Source organism: Astatotilapia calliptera, chromosome 6 (assembly GCF_900246225.1).
Source record: "Astatotilapia calliptera chromosome 6, fAstCal1.2, whole genome shotgun sequence".
In the NCBI taxonomy this organism is placed as follows: Eukaryota; Metazoa; Chordata; class Actinopteri; order Cichliformes; family Cichlidae; genus Astatotilapia; species Astatotilapia calliptera.
In genome coordinates this window covers 29,377,341-29,396,795 of record NC_039307.1, presented here as the reverse complement: position 1 = coordinate 29,396,795, position 19,455 = coordinate 29,377,341, and the positions used below count along the sequence as shown (strand labels likewise).

The 19,455-nt window shown below is 41.0% G+C and overlaps 1 protein-coding gene across 2 annotated transcripts in view; it reads right to left on the bottom strand.

Moving 5' to 3' along the window:
* Nucleotides 1–19,455, bottom strand: part of LOC113024443 (protein sidekick-1) — a 311,016-nt gene that overhangs the window by 94,492 nt on the left and 197,069 nt on the right. The window contains exons 6-8 of one of the 2 annotated variants that reach the window (XM_026171545.1): nt 12,431–12,457; nt 4,361–4,463; nt 1,103–1,278 (exon numbers count right to left, since the gene is read on the bottom strand). In XM_026171545.1, coding sequence (XP_026027330.1) covers nt 1,103–1,278; nt 4,361–4,463; nt 12,431–12,457 — 306 coding nt within the window. The remainder of the gene's footprint in view (nt 1–1,102; nt 1,279–4,360; nt 4,464–12,430; nt 12,458–19,455) is intronic. The other variant, XM_026171546.1, reaches the window with a different exon arrangement.

The window sequence follows — 19,455 nt, the reverse complement described above, 5'->3', positions numbered from 1 at the left end:
TAACACATTCATAAATAAAATGAACATTTTCGACACTTTGTGGAGAATCTTTCACAGACAATGACTGTCTGGCGTGTGGAACTCATGGATATCAGCGAACAATGGGCAACCTTTGTGAGGATTATCCTGGCCTCTGCTGCATCCCTCTCTTCAGTGTTGTTTGTTCTCCCTGCCATTAGTCTTTTATCAGCAAAGTGAAATGCAGCTCAAGTGAGCTGAAATCAGTGCAAAATAATTTGCTTCCTGACCTAAAAACAAATAACGCTGGTTTGCTTTTACAGTATGCTGTGCCTCACTTTTCAAAGCACCGTCTAATACATATGAATGTAATCTCTACACAGTTCATCAGACTTCTAACATGTCTCAGTGACACTGGGAACATGCGTTCATGTGCATCACACAGATAATTTCACATGCTTCAAATTACAAAGTGGAAATTATTCTTCACCGTGGAAAGGATTCTGTGATCATCCACCACAGGCATCGTCTGTGGATTTCCGGTCATTTTACTTCAACAGTGTGTTTTTTTCTTCTAGGAATATACCGGACTGTTTGTGAAAATTTGGAAAGTCCTGCTGTTTCTGCTCTTTTGGATGGGTTTATTTTCTTTTTATGAATGGCCTGTCTCACTTACATTTAGAATTCATTATGGGTTCACAGAAAAAGCTTCCAAATGCAATGCAAAATCTCCTTACTAATATGACAAAATAATGCATTTCCATGAAGCATCTTTTGAGTCTAATTACACTTAAGCCCCTGAAAATAGGGGACTGTGTATAAAATTGTCATTATCCCTCAACAGTTAATGCAGTATTTCAGTTCAATCCTTGGAATTAAAGCTGAGTTTTCACACTAAATCAAATTTGTCAAATTCATCGACTCCAACCTGACTATGTCATTTACAAACAGCTTTAAAAAATGTCAAACATATATGGAACTAATGGTAAATAACACAATCAACTCAACCCAACTTGTTTTTCGATTTAGGATAAGTGACGAGGATATGAATGTAAGTCAGTGTAATGTCATTTGAAGTGAAATGATGGAAATCTGAATGTGAGTGTGTCTGTGGGTGACTAAGTGACTGCTTTTTTCTTCTTACCCATTACAGTGAGGTGCGCTTTTGTCTCCACGGGTTTGGCAGTGCTGTTGCTAAACGACGCTTCACAAACATATAAGCCTGTGTCAGAAGAGGTGGGGGCAGGAATAATGAGCCGTTGCCCACTGGAAAGCCGACGCCCATCACGCTTCCACGACACCAGAAGGCGGTCCACTGGTCTAAGAGGAGAAGAGAAAGGAGGAGAGGAGAGGAGAAAAAGAATGAGCAGAACTGGGTGGCAGAAGGCAATTACAACATATTAAATCCATCAGTTTATTTGTCAATGAGGCAGGAAATGAATGATGACAGTCTATATCAGAGCAGTCAGCTCTACTCAGCATGAAGGAGCTTCAGTCAGTTACTCTAAATGTTGGGAAAGGAAATGGGTTTTCGTGTAAAATGAAATTTTGTTTTGGATAAACAACACGGGAAAAAAAAACATTCTTTTGTGCATGTGCATTTATGCAAGACAGCAATGTAGCAGCATATTCTCAAGTCATAATAGTGCAGCTCATTTTTTCCCTTTTTCCAACAATATATTTCTTATCTTGTGCAGTGAACATGGACCCGATTTAGCATGACAACAGCTACTAATGTAATCAGCATCTGGAACTGTTCTTAAAATGCATTTTGCGAAGGACCGCTCAAAAGCTCAGGTAGGAGACAGGAAGCTATGAATTTCAACCAAAATGTAGTGATGCGAATATAAACACAAATACTCATTAACAAAATCAGATGAAAAACCATAGCTGCATTTGAACAACAAGATAGATGATGTTAGTGTCCAGTTTCTTCACTGTAACATTCACAATTAGTACATTTTACAAGTAGTACAGCAGGAATCATGACACAAACAACAGGAGCAGAAATTACAGAGACAACAACGACAACAAAACGATTCATAAGCAAAGCTGGGTGTAAAATACATCTGCAGAATACTTTATATTAGAGATCATTAGCATTACAATGTTAGTATTAATGTTTATTGGATTTTTCCAACATTTCTTTGCCTTTTTTATTCTACTAGCAGTCATACTGTTGGTGGCAGTAGATGACACTAACAAAGAACTTTATTAACAAGTCACAAAGCGAATGAAAAGAAGGCCAGTAAGTCAACCATGTTTGCATTCAATGCCTGGATGAATTTGAGACACAGTCTGAAGAGGTTAACGAACCAGAGGTTAACCAGAAGAACTTGTAGTATAGAGCAGCGGTCCCCAACCTTTTTTGCACCACGGACCGGTTCATGCCCGACAATATTTTCACGGACCGACCTTTAAGGTGTCGCGGATAAATACAACAAACTAAAACTAGTACTGGTACTGAAAAAAAGAAGATTTATTCATAACACACGTGAAAAGACCCAGGAAAACCGAGTTAACGATCAAAACGATAACAAAATAACGCTGAAAACCGATAAAAACCCTGAAAACCATACATTTCACACCTGAGCCTCTACTCTCGCGGCCCGGTACCAAACGACTCACGGACCGGTACCGGACCGAGGCCCGGGGGTTGGGGACCGCTGGTATAGAGAACAAATGTAGTGCTCGACCGACACATTTCGGCTCACAGCCTTCATCAGGGTCATCAGCGCATAATGGCTGCATCTGTTCAGACGACTTTTTTCTCCAAGCACCTTGGAAGTAAGTGAAGTTGTGCCAAAAACCTTTACTTGGTTTGAATTTGAGGTACACAAATCGCTTCTGCCATATGCAGTGACAGACTGTTTTGGACAGAAATCCACTCATTTGGTCGATGACATGGTCATATAAAACTCGTAGCAAAGTTTTTCTGGTGGAATCTGTTATTTTAGATGCCGTCCAAGTGTAAATAAAACACAACGAGCACTTTTTGTCAATCACATTCCAAATGTGAAGTGAAGACAAACCTGAATTTAAAGGCACCTAACCAGCAGATATGGAAAACATTTGAATATTTGCCGACTCGGTGGTTTCTGTCCCTTATAAAGAGTGAAAAGCAGATTTTAAAACTCTTCCTATTAGGTCTGCTGGGACTGGGCTTCCAATCAGCTTCTAATCATTTCAGCACTTTAGCAGGACAGCGCTATAACTCACTGATGATTAATGGAGGTGGATAGCCAATGCTTTTGGAATTTAGCACTACTTTAGATTTCATTGCTCAAACTCCTATTTCTCCCAGATATTGTATAGTATAGTTTCTCTCTTTCAGTTGTTTCCTGGGTACAAGTCTATCTCTCTGGTGTGAGAATTTCAGTGGGTACATCTCTGATAGCAGAAATAGTCACTAGGCTTTCTCTACGTTTTCAGAGCAGGCAATAAAACAAAACGAAGAAAACAAAAACCTCAAAACACACTTATTAGTGTTGAATTAAATATCACTTTTCTAATAGCTTATTAGACTGAGATGGTTCCTCTGCTGTTTTGTAAAAGCTACTGTAGCTACATTCCAGGTATCCATTATGTGTAATAGTCACTTGATTTTTTTATACCTTGAGTGCTACCCAGTGGTCAAGTGCCGGTCAAGTGCAGCAGAAAAACATTTAAAGGGGCTCTCACAAAACAGAGCAGCCAGCCTAGGTCAGACTTAATAACAAAATCTGACAAAACCCTTGTACAAACAGAACAAAAGTAGGGAAAAAATATCACCTGTTGAGTCCAGAAAACTCATCATTCTGACTGGCTGTGCTCTTATCTGGTCATTATAGCCTCAGTGGCACTTTTCTTTTTTTCCTATTAATGTTGGACTCATAGGAAAACCTGCTTCTGAGTGAATATAACAGAAGATTATAATATAAGCATAAAAATACATTCTCATCACATATTCCAGGAGGAAAGTATGACTACCTAGATTCACTTAATAATTCTTTAAGCAATTTAAACTAACTGAATTGATGCTTTGCACTTAAAGAACTGACATAAATGATGTATTCCATGCCTATGAGTTCAGTGTTTGTATTGTAATACCTACTCTGAACTTCTTAAATACTGTCCCTGACAAATATTACCCATAATACAATACAATTAAAAAAAAGAAACTAATCAAAACTAAACTAAAATAATGGCTAGGATAATCAGTCGTTCAGGTAATTATTGTAAGCTGTGTGAGCTGGGTGACCCAATGTGAGTAATTTAAGTGAGAGGGGAACATTTGCTGAGCTACAAGTTTCCGAGGTGTCCTCTAAGTGACCTGGAAGAAAACAGTTTAGCAAAAGAAACCGTTCACCCTCTGCAGGCATGTTTGTATGTGCACGTCTGTATGCATGTATAAGGAGTTTACCTAGCATTAGCAATGCACTCCAGTATAGCTTCATTTCCAGCCACCACTGTTGTGTCTTTTGGACCAATCACGATAGCTGGAACCACTGGTTCTGACTCGGGATCTGCAACAGAAAGAGAAAAAAAAACGAGAGGCGGGTTAGCTCATAAACCGTAGACAGCAGCATGATCTCAAACACAGATCTCAATGGTCTTCCACATACGCACACCTCTACACTCTGACACTGTCCACTCAGTGTCGTACTATACCCAACTTTGTGTAGCAAACATGACTACACAAAGCTAGTCATCACAGTTTCCACAGTTTTAGTTCACATGATTGTGAAAACTAAGCACAGCCCACGATTCAGTAGTTTGCAGAACCACCAAGTAATAACTTTGTGTATGAGATTGTCAGTCTCTCACGTTACTCTGGAGGAATTTTCTGTGCCTGGCATCATTGTCCTGTTTGACGCAATTTTGTCTAAATTCAATGCAGTTTTGTTTACATTCTGTTAAAAAGCATAGTTTACACTGGCTGAATCAATACAGAGAAAGCACAGATGCTGCATCGTCTGGATGAGCAGAAAGAGTGACTGCATCATACCCACTGCGCAACATCTCCAACTGGACAGTGTCTGCTCATAATGAAGACAGTAACAGAGATTGAATGAATGGCAATGAAATTTGAGGTGTGAGAATATAGATGTGACTGAGAAAAGACTAAAAGTTCTGATAATACTTTCTTTCGGTTTCTAAACAACTGTGTCCTCTTATCTCAAACATATTTTCAGTCATACACACACAGTGTAACTCGCTCTTATAAACAACAGCGTTCTTTCTGTCTGAACCACACTATCCAGTATATAATGATGTATTGGAGATAGCATGGCAATGTGTCTGAGTTACAATTATACTTCTCAGAAAAAAGAAGTACACTAGTGTGAGTATATGAAGAATGATTTATTGCCCAAATGGTATGTGGGAGACTGTGGTGTACGTGCAAGATTATGATTTTGTGTGTGTGCGAGAAAGTATGATTTATGGCCTGAATGGCCTCTCATAAGAAGAGAATGCCTTAGAATTGTTATCAGTTTGAAAAGTATAACATTTGTTCAGAATATAGCAAAAAAACCAGACAAACAGAAAAACTTATGTCAGTGTTTTAAAGATTTTGTGAAGCCTATACGTTACTGTTATGGCTCTGTAAGAGAGTGTGTGTGTGTGTGTGTGTGTGTGTGTGTGTGTGTGTGTGTGTGTGTGTGTGTGTGTGTGTGTGTGTGTGTGTGAACTTCCCTTGGTTCCCAGTGCATCGACTATATAACTGATGAATATGTAGATTTTCAAAAGGGTGGGGGGTGCGGGGGGTAGTAGAGTGTAAATTAACAGACTAGTTCTGATAGGGGTTGGTCGGGGTAGAAGGAAAGGAGGGGGCATAGAGGGGAGGTGAGAAGCAGCTTTGATCTTCCCTTTGAAGGGAACGAGGAAAAGGTGGTAATTGACTCCCTGCTCTTTATTCCCCCCTCTCATTCTCCCTCTTCTCCTTTTTTTTTTAAAATCAGAGAGAAAGCGCTGAAAAGTCATATCCCGCTGTCACACGGACCTGTAATAAGACATGCGGTGGGAAGACAGGCGAGCGATGGCACAAACAGATACACACACACACACACACACACACACACACACACAGATACACACACACACTTGAGCGCCTTGACACCAACACTCAGTGAGTGGAGGCTGAGTCATTAATGTAGAAGATAAGTAAAGTGACACCAAAAGAAAGGTAGAATAGACAGAAGGAAGCAATCGCGGAGGTCTCTATCACTCTTACTTTCTTCGTTGAACACATTGAAAGGTCTGGGCTCAGAAAAAAGAAGATGGCTTAACAGGAGTGGGTGGAAGACGCAAAGAGGCTGAGCGACGATGGGCAGGCCGAGGTAGGTAGAAGCAGATGGAACAAGGGTATAGTGTCCATTAGCTGTCCAGTGCAGGAAGATGGGGTCAGAGAGGGAGTAGTAACCATCAGCGGACCTTAACAGCAGCAACAAGGCCACAAGTAATGAATGGAAGGGGATGTGAACCCAACCTATTAACCTAGCCTGTGCGTCTGGGGGGAGCAGACCGACAAATCAGGACAGCAAGAACACTGGCATGGCAAGGGAGACAAAAACAAAAAACAAAAAGGGCTTTGAGGAGGGAGACCGGGTATATATGCAGATGGGGAAAAAGTGAGGGGGGACCGCAGATGGTCTTTTCCTTCCTGGAGTGACAGACACGATGGAAGAAATAGAGGGGGAAGCAAAATGCCATACGGTTGTGTGATCCTCGCTCTTCTCTTCTCTCTGTCAGCGTGTCTAACATGCTCTTTCTCTGGGGAAATCTCTTATCATTTCATCTCGTCTGGATCTCTTGTTCCCCACCGCCTATCCTCCCTCCCTTATTCCCTATCATCCTCTTATCTTTGCCTTTTAGTTGTTTAAACTGGGATTATTAAATTAATCTTCTTCAACTTAAACAAGGACAGATATTCAAACTGGCAGAGCGCATTATTATACATGCGCATTTAAGCTGTGGCAGCTAAAAGGCTCGCTCTAAAGATTCAACAAACAGAGTCCAGAAAGTTTAATCTAACTCTATTGGATTCCTCATTTAGCAAATGAGAAACACCATGTGGCAGAGGCAGGGAAAGCAGGAGTGATGGAGGGAGGGCTCGCAGGACGGGTTGCTGCAGAATGGAGCAATATCAGAACAACAACTTGGGGCTAAAAAGCTTCATTATAGAAAGAGGAATGATAAAAAAGAAGAGCTGTTGAAGCAAAAAAAACGAAAGAAAAAGCGGTAACAGAGAGGGAAAAAAACATAAATCTTGTGAGCTTCCTCCAAGTGTATGTGCACATGGTTCTGGGTATAATTTAGCACCAAAGAGGCATTGCAATGTTACAATGCTCTCGTCAGCGCAATCATTGCTGATTGACAGCAAAGTGCTGCTGAGGTGACACAGCTGTGCTAGGATTGGAAGTGTGTGTGTCAGATGGAAGCAGAAAAAAATCCTAAATTAAATCAAGGATCGGAAAGATATATATATATATATAAAAAGAGGGCTAGTAAAAGGATCGGTGCGGCTTTAGGGCAAAAAAAAAGATAGCGACTGATAAATGGAGAATGAACGAGACAGGGAGAGAAAGATGAAAAGCTATTCTATCCTCAGATTACAATGTAATCCCTCTTTGAATGGATTCCCTCAGATTACAGCTTGTTCTTCTATTAAATCTGTCAGTCACTGCAAACTCCCAACAGTGTCGGTGAGTCAGCTGGGATATATATATGAGTGTGTGTGTGTGTGTGTTTGCGCGTATTTGTGAGCATGATCTTTCTATGACTGGAGATCTGTACGCTTTAAGCCTTTCAGACAAATCTCTGCAGAGACCTCGAGTGCAGGGAGGGATTGGTTGAGGACTGAGCACACACATCTCTCTTTACGTACACACACGTGCAAAAATCCACACAGGAGGAAGCTGGTATTAGCTGGCTGTGTATTAATAGAGTTGTCAGATACGTGTCTGCATGGTTCACAGCCAACTAACACATATCACACTTTGAGTACACACACAAGTGAGGCAAAAAAGTTTGAGAAAAAATAGTGCGATGTCGAAAGAGGAAGCACGAATTTGGAGGGAGAAATGAAATGGAGGGACAGTGGAAATGAGAGGTTAAAAAAATATATATGTATTTTGTAGGATACACAGAGAGGAGAAGGTGATCATTTGCTGATCTCCCTGGGGAATGCTGCGTGTGTGTGTGAGAGTGGGGTGAGTGTTTGTGCGTGTCACTGCGCTCATTAATGCTGCATGCTGACAGCTAAGTGTCATCATCTGACTACACTCGCCTTAGAATGCCAATAGAAAACCACAAGCCAAGACATGCCACACACACGCACGCATACTGTGCCACACCACACCAAGAGCTGGAGATCCAAGCCCCAAGGGGAGACAGACAAAGGATGGGATGCAGTGAGAGGACAGAGAAAGATGCCCGATTTTAAATATTCATCTCTTCCTTCAGCTGCCAAAGCTTCTATCTATCTTTGTCATCACTCTGTGCAAGTGATGAAAGCAGGAGATGGAAAGATGGGAAAGAAATGGAGGAGGTAGGTGAGGAAACAGGAAACACACAGCAGTAATGGTGAGGCAGCAGCAGGAGTTAGGCTCTGGGGAGTACTCAATAACTATTTGATTAATTTTTAGTATTTTTTTAGCAGCTTGACAAAACCAAATATGACATAATGAGGTAACATTTCATCATCTCTATAGTGAAATAAGCGTGTGTGCAACGGCTTCACGCCTGCAAACTTTTTTGAGCACACCGGAGGAAAAGATAGATGAATTTTTTTTTCACCCATTAACCTTTGACAAAAAGTTAATTGCACACACACACCTGCAAACAGTTACAACACTAAAAAGACAACGTGCACAAATGGAATTATACAAGTATGTGCTGATGAAGAAACAGTAGCATGAGTTTAGCAGAGAAAATGTTGCCAAAATGAAGCAAAGCCAGCGAGTTACAGTGCTGTGAAAAAGTATTTGCCCCCTTCCTGACACATCTGTCACACTTATGTTTCAGATTATCAAACAAATTTTAATATTAGACAAAAAAAATAACCAGAGTTAAAACAAAAAGCTGTTTTTAAATTTCATTTATTAAAAGAAAAAAGCTATCCGACCCCACCTAGACCGGTATGAAAAAGTAATTGCCCCCCCATTGTTAAATTATGAATTTCATGATTAACCACATTTGTTAAAAAAAGCCAAGTTCAATTTCACTAGTCACACCCAGGCCTGATTACTGCTAGACCTGCAGAACCAAGAAGGAACTTAAATAGAATCTGTCTGACAAAGTGAAGTACAAAGTCATTGGGAACTATCAGTCTAGAAACTGTTACAAAGTCATTTCTAAGGCTTAAGGGCTCCAGTGAACCACGATGAGAGCCAATGGTGAACTAGTGTACCAATATAACTCCAAGAGCGCACCAACAACTCATCCAGGAGGTCACTAAAAAACTCAGAACATTTTGTGAAAAACTGCAGGCCTCACTTGTCTCAGTTTAGGTCAGAGTTCACGATTCAACAATAAGAAAGTGAGTGAGGAAAAACGACATCAACGGGAGACTCAAGAAGAAAACCACTGTGGACCAAAATAAACACAAAGGCTAATCTGACTTTTGCCAGAAAATATTCTTGATGACCTTCAGGCTTTTGGTAAAATCTTCTGTGGATTGACGAGACAAACGCTAAACTTTTTCTGTCCCGTTACATCTGGTGTAAAACTAACACAACACTTACTAAAAAGATCAATCAAACATGTTGGTGGTAGTGTGATGGTCTGAGACTTTTGCTGCATTTCGTCACTCATCCAAGTGACTTCTTCAGTCTCAGCTGACGGCACGTTTCCCCAACATTACAAACAGTACATTTGCACAATGACTGAAACCAGCCCACTGAATGAACAATGGGCTGTGAGGTCAGTTAGTTGATCATTAATATGCATACTGTCATGCCCATTGATCAACAATTACTTATCAAAGCCCACTGAGCAAAGACCATTCTGACCATTGGTCAGACCATTGGTTCATGCCCTGATGCCCCCAGAACAATGACCCAAAACACTACACCAAGTCCACACACAAATGGCTCAAAACCAAAATAAATGGTTTTAGAGTCGCCTAGTGAAAGTCTGGCTCTAAATCAGATTGAGACAAGTTGTTTTTTTAAAACCTCTCCAATGTGGCTGAATTAACATAAATTCTGCAAACCAAATTCCCGTGAAAGACCCATTGCCAGTTATCACAAACACTTCATGCGACGAAGGGTGGTGCAACCAGTTATTAGGCTTGACAGGCAAATACTGATCCAGATAGGTTTGGATAGGTTTTTTCCTTTAGAAAATGAGAAAAATTAAAAATTCTTTAATGATCTATAATGCGTACATGTGACAAATGTTTAAAAAAAGACCCTTTTTGAAAATCGGGAAGCTGGCAAATACTTTTACACAGCACTGTATAATCAAATCAGTGTACTTAAGAGCTCTGCTCACGATCAGCATTTTAAAAGTACCACTTTCACTCCTGCAAACACCTGCAGCGTGTGAGTCAACACTTTCCTCAGATTGGAAGTTACTGTCGTCACTACCACCTTCCCGCAGAGCTGAATGCGGCACCTCCTTGTGAGTCCTAGCACCCTGAAACCTTGACATCAAATATCAATGACGCAGTCTATACTCACATTAAAAATAAAACTCCACCCCATATGATCTGCCTCACTAAACTTCCATTAAACAATGCAAAGCCTTAGAAAAGCCATTTATAACTGTATATGCACCATAGTGATAATGTCAGGCAGTTGCAGCAAATTGGCAGAAGTGATTCAATTACAAATGTAGTGAAGCTAAAGTTGTAGTCCTTCTTCAGCCTTGTTATGTATTTGAGAGTGGCACTAAAGATAGTGGTGGGGTGGATAAATAAGATAGATAACGCGTTACTAGAGGCTAACGGGTGTTTCTCCTAATTTTTGCCACGAATTTTGGAAGAATAAGTCCAAATGAAGATTGTTTTAAAAACCGCACATCTTATTTCTGCAGTGGAAACATTAAGGATAACGAGCCATATGTTGGGTTTGTTTAAAAACAACAAAATGGCATTACATCCAACTGAAAATCAGAGCTGGCACCCTGTTACAGGCAGACTTTATAGGCCTCTGCTAAATGTAAATGTTTTACTAACAGAGCCTGAGAGAACTGGGTTTTAGTTCATTTATGATTTACTTTTTTTTTTTATGATTTTCTGGACTTCTTATTGAAGAAGAATCAGTTTTACATCAAAATAAAAGAAAACTATCGTACTTAAACATAAGCTACTTGATTAAAACTTGGCTCTAACTAACATGGTGGTGGCAGATTTTATTTAAAATGTTAACATTATATGTTGTTGAATATTCAAGCATTTATATAAATTTAGCTATTACTAACATTTTACCACATTAAACAAAGTTGATTTCACCAGCTCTAATTTAAGAGAAAAATATTATTTCCTGAAACCTGAAAAAGTATATTTCAGGATAAAGGCACAAATTACTTCTATACCCCACCCTGCGTTTCTTATTAAATTGGAGCAGTGCTATACAGGCAGCTGCACTAGTTATTATTTTCTACGTATCATTTTTTCTTGACCTGTGAGGGGAGTCATTTGTCTTCAGCATCTCTGAATAGCCCATAAAACACGCACATAGATTCAGGGTTGGAAAAATGAAGTCGATCCATAAGTGCCCTTCACATAAAATCTGCATTTTATGTGAAGGCCACCAGATGGCGATAGCTATGGTTGCAAAAACACACAGTGCTGTAGAAGTCTATGAGAAAACGGCTTTCTGACTTGACCTCTGTAAACATTTTTCTGCTGAAGAGGTCTCACTAGTTTGGGGTCACATAGAATCAAAAAGGAACAATAAGTCTGTTTTGAAAATCTTGGTCATGCTACGCATCAAAATATGAAACAATAGCTTACTGGCTAACAAACTGTTATTCATAAAGTAATTAGCCAATGAATGTGTGGTCTTTTCGAGCCACAGTGGAGAGTCTCCTCTCAAGGCCGATATATGCTGCTCCTTTCAGCTTCCAAAGAATTGCAAAGGATCTTTTTAGATTCCCACGTCCATTTAACTGTTAGAAAGCTAATGCTAGCCCGGTGATAGTGCATATCTTAACTTGATTGTTGCGTATGTCATCACAGAATTGCAACATTTTTTTAGTGTTGGTAGCAGACAGAATGGACAATCTCTATTAAAATTAACTGAGTTGATGACCTTGAAATTAAAAGATGTTGAGTTCTAAGTTTTGTAGCCATGAAGCAGAAAACAGTGAGATTTTAGTGGGGAAACATCCCTTACAGTTTGTTCTCATCACTTCAACCAGTGTGGCTTCAGTGAGCAGCTCTTAGCTCTCAACTTCTGGAGAGAGGAAAGGATCAAGGCAACATTTGTCTCTGTTTAGACAGACAGAGCAAGGAAGATAATGCAAATGCAAATGGCTTCTTTACCTGTTGACCCGCGGTTTTTCTTGCCAACTGTCCGTCAGCCACAGAGAATGAGATGAAAAGAAGTTGGAGAAAAAGAGGGATAGGAAGTAAGAGAAATGGGAGACATTTAATTTAGATTTCAAGTATTTACTTGGGGTGCAGCAAAAAAAAAAAGCAATTCACCAAATACACATTAAAAGAAGCAAAAGAAAATTCAAGCTTTCACAAGTCAGCAGAGTCTCAGCGATTTGGAGGCATACTGGATAAAGAGGCTCAAGATGAGGGAGGAGAAAAAACACACAAAGGAGGAAAAACCATACACACAAAAGGCAAGAAACAGAGAAATGGATGACGAGGAGAAACAGACAGCAAGAAAGGGAAGGCTATGTTATCATGGAGTCCAGAGGAAGACAAGCTGTTTGCAGCCCATCCATCAACTGCCAGCTACCAAATTTTGTGTCTCTCATTCAGTCTTTTCTTCTCCCCCTCTATCTTTCGCCTTCTGCCTTTCTCCCTCTATTTGTCATAAGTCTGGATGTAGCAGGAGTGTAAGCTGTGAGAAAATGATGGAATTGACATTCTACTGGCAGAAAATCTACATTCACTATTCATCTATCAATACACTACCCCTTCACGCTTCTATTCAGCCGCTCAGCCACTCACTCAACTTTACAATACTGGGAGTGTGTGTGTGTGTGTGTGTGTGTGTGTGTGTGTGTGTGTGTGTGTGCGCAGTGATAAATGTATGTCAGAGGCTTAATTTAGATTCTGATGCAAAGTTCGCTCAGCCTGTGCGTAGGGTGAGCACACACACACACACACACACACACACACACACACACACACACACACACACACACACACACACACACACACACACACAGAGTCTATAGCACAAGTGACAAAGAGTGAGCAAGCAGCTCATGAGGGTGAAAAAACGCTTCCTAAAACAAACTGAGGGAAAAACTTTAGAAGGATAAGCTGTTCAAAAGTTTTCAGCATTTCTTGTGGAAATAAGATAAATCGGTGGTCGGCTATCGCCAGGTATTAAATGTCAAAACTTGTTCCTATGAACTGAAATGCATCCATAAGACAAATTTGCTTCTTTTTGGGCCTTTGTTAGTGGCACAATATCTTTTAAGACTGATGCTTGTTGTGATGACACTCTCCACCTCTTGTGACAGCTGTGTTCAGTATTGGAGAGGAGGCGTGCTTTGTCTGCAACACTGGAAACACCTGTGAGCTGTGTCGAGCGGCTCTCTTTTCACCAGCTAAATCACCATGGTAACTTATGCTCAACAGATAACCTGGTTGGGACTAGGTTATGTTTCGAGTTTTAATCCATGGTTCAGAGTGAGATGCTTCGCTCGCGTTTCCTGAGACGGCTCGTAGTTGGCCACACCAAGGCGATTCCCATAGTCAAACACTCATCTCTGCTATCAAAGAACCAGGGACTATGTGAAGTAACCCAGTGTTTTGTCGAGCCAGCTGACACTGTGCCTGTGTTGAATTTCCTTCATCCTATACCCGTCTGCTTTGTGACATGAAATCAGGCGAAGGGCCACAGAGGACTAAGGAGGGCTGGATACTCAAGGCTAGAATTGCTCGTATAAACTGATCACATGTGATGTTGCTGTGTTTGCATTTTGTGCTCTGCGGTCACAGCTGACTGTTCAAAACTGTGGGCATACTTTACTTCATTTAATGATAATGCAGCTAAATGCTACACACTGCATTTTAAAAAGTAGCGTCTTCTAAAGAGCACAACAGCAGCAACCTAAACATGAAGATGAAACCAGGAGACGTCCTTACTGGATCATCAGAGCTGAACAGGTGATGGAAAAACAGGTTTACCTTTTAGGTCACATGAGTGAGTTGAAGGGAAGTTATGAACTGTTTCTGAGAGACAAATAACACCAGGATCCTTTTTCTACGTAGCTGACAGCTGGTAACTGTGCAGGGGCGGGTCTAGCAAAGTGTTGCCAGGGGGCCAGGTAGGGCATTAACAGGGAGAGGGGGGCACAAGGAAATACTTTTCTTTCCTATTCTCATTTAAAATGTCTAGCTTTTAAAAAATTATTATCTGAATCTTACAACAAACGACTAATAGATTGATGCATTTATACCATCAGAACAGTGTACATCACTGTCACAACAGCGTTTGTTTTCATTCAAAGGCTTTATGATTGTTCCTATAATGGTGGGCCGGTCAGTCAAAATGCCCGGTCCGATTTTTTGTCCCAGTCCAGCCCTGTATGCAGCTCATCTGCAGTCTGGTGTTACCTACATCTTCCTATTCGAAAGGCAGAATTTCCGAGTTCTGAGTACAATCGAAAGCACCACGACTGCAGTTTTTGTGTTGGATGTAAAAAGCGCACATGACGCTGTGACGTAGGCTAGAATCATGGCAGCAGTCAATGACGGTCCAGGCGTGGGATTTCTCTCGTGGAAATGCGCACATTATTTTTTCCTTTCTATTGGTAGGTGGCACAGTGCACTTGTGGCAAGTAAGCAAGCTAGAAGACTGGCAATCTTGCTGGGTATCCAGTTACGGAAGCAACACATTAACAAGAGAAGTCTGAGTAAAACCAAGGTTTACTTTGAAAATAACGAGTAACTTGAAGTAACTGAGTTACCGTATTTCCCGGACTACAAAGCGCACCTAAATATTAGCCGCACAAGCTAAAATCAGGGGAAAATCCTGTTTTGTACATACATTAGCCGCACCTGACTAAAAGCCGCAGGTGTTTCAATGTTGACTTATCATATGTAAGAGAATATGCACAAAGGGAATTGTCAGGAAAGAGATGGCTGTTTGGAGACATCACTTTTATTAATATTTTGAAAAACAAGTTATGGGTACATATTTGCACATGTAGTACATAACAATAACCTACAGCACACCAGAAAAATAGATTCGGACTACCTTTTAGGCTCAGGTGCAGTGACACGGCTTTAACAAGAAGAAAAGTCAGTCATTCACCATCTTTCTCTTCTTCCTGCGCTCTAAAACCACCAAAGTCCTCTTCTCCAATGTCGGAAACGAACAGGCTCAGGATGGCTTCGTCATCCACTCTCCGCTTCTCTCCTTCGTTGTCACTTTCAAAACCAAAGAAATCCTCATTGTCAGTGTCAGAGTCGAACACCCTCAGAAGGGCCGTGGCGGTGTCCTCCTCACCATCATGCAGCAGTCCAGCCCTTCAAAATCCGTTGGTGATCGTGGATGTTTTCACACTTTTCCACGCTGTCAGAATCCACCGGTGGAGTTGGGCATAACTTGCTTTTCGCAAGTTTATCGCCGCTCATCATCCACGCCTCCCGCTGAACGCGTACCGCTACTTTGAAGTTTGTTTTTCGCGCTACTTCGTACGGCACTACGTTGCCTGGCGGACGGACATGTGACTAACATACCACTCTTGAACCCCGATCCTTCCGCCAGGCAACGTAGTGCCGTACAACAGCGGAACAAACAAAACAAATCGTCTTACGATATGACAAAAATCATGGACAATCCATAGAAAAGCCACACCTGACTAAAAGCCGCAGGGTTCAAAGCTTGTGCAAAAAGTAGCGGCTTATAGCCCGACAATTACGGTACTTTTGATAGAAGTAACTAGTAATTTAAAGTAACTTACCCAACACTGCAGAGCACAGATACTCTGTTAACGTATGCAGTCTGTATTTTTTTTCCCAATTTTCCCCACGTCACTGCTTTGTTGGCAGCAGCTGAGTTGGTTTCAGTATGCGTGTAATCTCTTTATATTTTTTCTATTATTATAGTTTTATCTTCCTTTGTAAAATCAGACGCACTGCTGCCAGTAGACTAATTCATGTTTGTGGGTAGTCAGAAGATTAACGCTACCTCTTTTACGTGAACGTGTTTGTAGCCAGATTGATAAACCATGGGTTTACTTATCGAGTTGATAACTATGTTTGTCTCAGCGCTTAGCCTGATTGCCAGTGTGCCGGTGAGTGATGCCAGATAATGAAAAGATATCCTTGAGATGTTGAACTTTCTTCTTAGTGCACAGCTCTGATCAGTGCAGATGACATTTTTAGTACTAGCACTTTACTGTGCAGTCTAAACCTTCACGAGTAAAAGCCATTAAGTGTCTTTTATCACATCACCTGTGCAACAGGCTTAACTATGTAGAAAAAATAAAGCTTAACCCGCTTGTATCCACTGCTAGTATATGCAAAAAATACAGTAACTTGCTAGGATGATAATTTTTTTTAAGAACAAGCTAATGATAAATCAAAGTAGTGCTATTTGCCACATATCTGCAAATCTGGTCTATCTTTGGGAAGTTATGGTACAGTCACATTAGGGGAAATGATGGTCAGAGACCACAGCACAACCAAAATTATTGCAACAGTGTAAATTGAACTTGCAAGCTTGTTGTCTTTGAAATGGCTGCTTGAAAAGCAGAGACCAGGTCTGTGACCACTTACAGTCAATAACTGACTTAAAAGAAAAATTGGCGCATCGAGACAGCAATAAAACAACAATAAGAAGGAGTCATTTTGCAATTAGTTTGTGACTAAATCGTGTCACGTTGGCAAATACATGCAAACTGCAAAAATCACGAATCCAGTGACACGTGTTGCAAGTCGGTTGCTGTCTACATACACAGATATTCACGTTAAGTCCAGACAGGCGGTTGAGGGTGGTGCATGATTAAAATTTCAGTGCAATCAGTGAGGAAACAATAATTTTTCCTACTCACAAGGAAGCTGCTATCCTGTTTTTACTCTAGTGTGAGCGAGGCATTAGCTACAGGCTGTGTGAGCAATCACCTCTCTCTGTAGTAGGACATCTGCAGGCATGTCTCAGTTAATGAAGGCTCTCTGTCTAAACAGAACTCAGCTTCATTAATGTGATTAGTAACGCCTGTATTTAACTAGTATACAGTGTCAAAATGGCTGCTTTGAAATGGATTTATCTATAAACTACATATGCCATAATACCAACAGAACTGAGTTCACCTATAAGCAGTTTTAAACAAAGCTGAACGTTTGTGAGGACATGGTTTAGTAGTGCTGTTTTAGACAAATTGCAAGGTGTACGATTTAAATTGCACACAGAGCATATATCATGTTTTCAATACAAATCTCAAGAATTGTTTCTTGAGATTTGTATTGAACAGCAGTCCTTTTAAAACAGAAAGTAAAGGACAAAATGTTCTACACTATTCCTAACACACTCAAACATGGCTTTTTAAGTGGAGAACAGTTTGTGCTGTCAAGTAGCAGTATTACTAAATCTATTATTTTGGAGAGTCTAACGGGGTGACAGCACACACATGTGGGCTTGCACAAACATGGAACACACACACAAATGCAAACAGACACACAGACAAACAGGAACATGCAGGATTTGGTCTGAGGGCACACACTCCTGCATGTGAATTCAAATGATGTGTCATTCTGAGTCATCTTCAGTTTCCAACAGGAACACAGAAACAATGAGGACATCAGGGGACAACAGACGGAGAGGAAGACCAAAAGACTGTGTTTGTGTGTGTGCGTGTGTTCACGACACAACAAAGCATCTGACGTTCATAGCACTTTTTTTCCCTCCGCTGCTTTCCCAATCTCTCTTTGTGTTTCAGAACCCTGTGAAATGCCTTGGATCATTCATTGTCTTAATCGATGTGCATTGCACTACTGAGATAATTACTGTAGCACAGGTGGCTCCTGTCATTTTCTGCCTTTATATCCAACATCAGCATCATGGTTGATATTAATCTTATTAAAACAGTTTGAGGTCATGTGAAAATATTAGTTTGTGCCTAAGTACGCCTCGACCTTGGGGAGGATTTGTATTCATTAATTCACTGTTGTGTATTCGCCTGCCTGAAGGACCCATAAACAAGCGGAGGTCACCGTGTCCTCTGTGAGTGGTAGCAAATTGTGCAAATGGATGTCGCTGCACATGAGGGTGTCTACAGTATGGGTTTGTGTACAAGAGGTAATAATTACAGTATCTGCTTCCTGTGCCTGCTATTCAGTACAACAATCCTGTGTGCTTGGTATGTGCGTAATGTGTGACTGTTTTAGCTTTCTGGATGACCTGGTGTGCTGGTACTGAACCTTCAGTCCCAAGCTCAGGGTCACCTATTTGCTGCAACACCCCGAAACCCTCCATGACTCACCCCAACCTCTCATAACCCTTTAACACATAAAATGCCCCAGTGGGCCTTTCTTCTTTCCCTCCATCTACATACAACAAGACAACCCTTGCCCCTCGGTGACAATCTATTCCCCGGCTCAGCTTCGCTTTGTTCCCCCCGCATCCACCCACATCGACATCCACTGTCACATTTCCCCAAGCAAAAGAATACTTTTTTAGCAGTGCGTTTGGGTCTTTTCTTTCCCTCCCTTGGCTGCTTAAAAACCCAAAGTTCAACCTCAAAAACCCTTACCATTCCAATTTACCCTGTCAATCTCACTCCCTTTTCTCTCTGTTCCTTCTTCCTGCTCCGAAACACACACGTGCTAACACACATACGTGCACAGCCACAAACACACACCTATTTGAAATTCATATCAGCAGCGATACAAATGCAACGCTCCAACTTCCAATACTGATACATTTACAGGGAGAAGCACAGGGACCCGTCTCGACACACAAACACGTGTGCGCACAAGCATGTAAAATAATAAGCTTGCTGGAGCGTTGACCTCAGACCTAAGGGCAATTCCTGATGGACCCAGATGTTAAAATATGCTTTCTTTTCTTATACCGAGTTGTGCGTCTGTCTCTGAAAATCTAAGAAGAATTTGTGGAGACCTATCATTGATACACAGCATGTAAACAGCCGTGAGCAGGTTTACATAACAAAGTTTGGTTTTCATACAACCTTTACTCTCTTTATTTGAGCAAAATCCTGTCACTGGATCCGATTCTCCTTCCCTCTATAAATGTGGACTCTGGCAAGGTTACATCTTCCTGCTGTCTGCCTGTCTGTACCAAACACCAGCACCAGTTGACCTTTCCAATTTACCATGTCAATCATGCGCGAACACACACCCACACACACAGC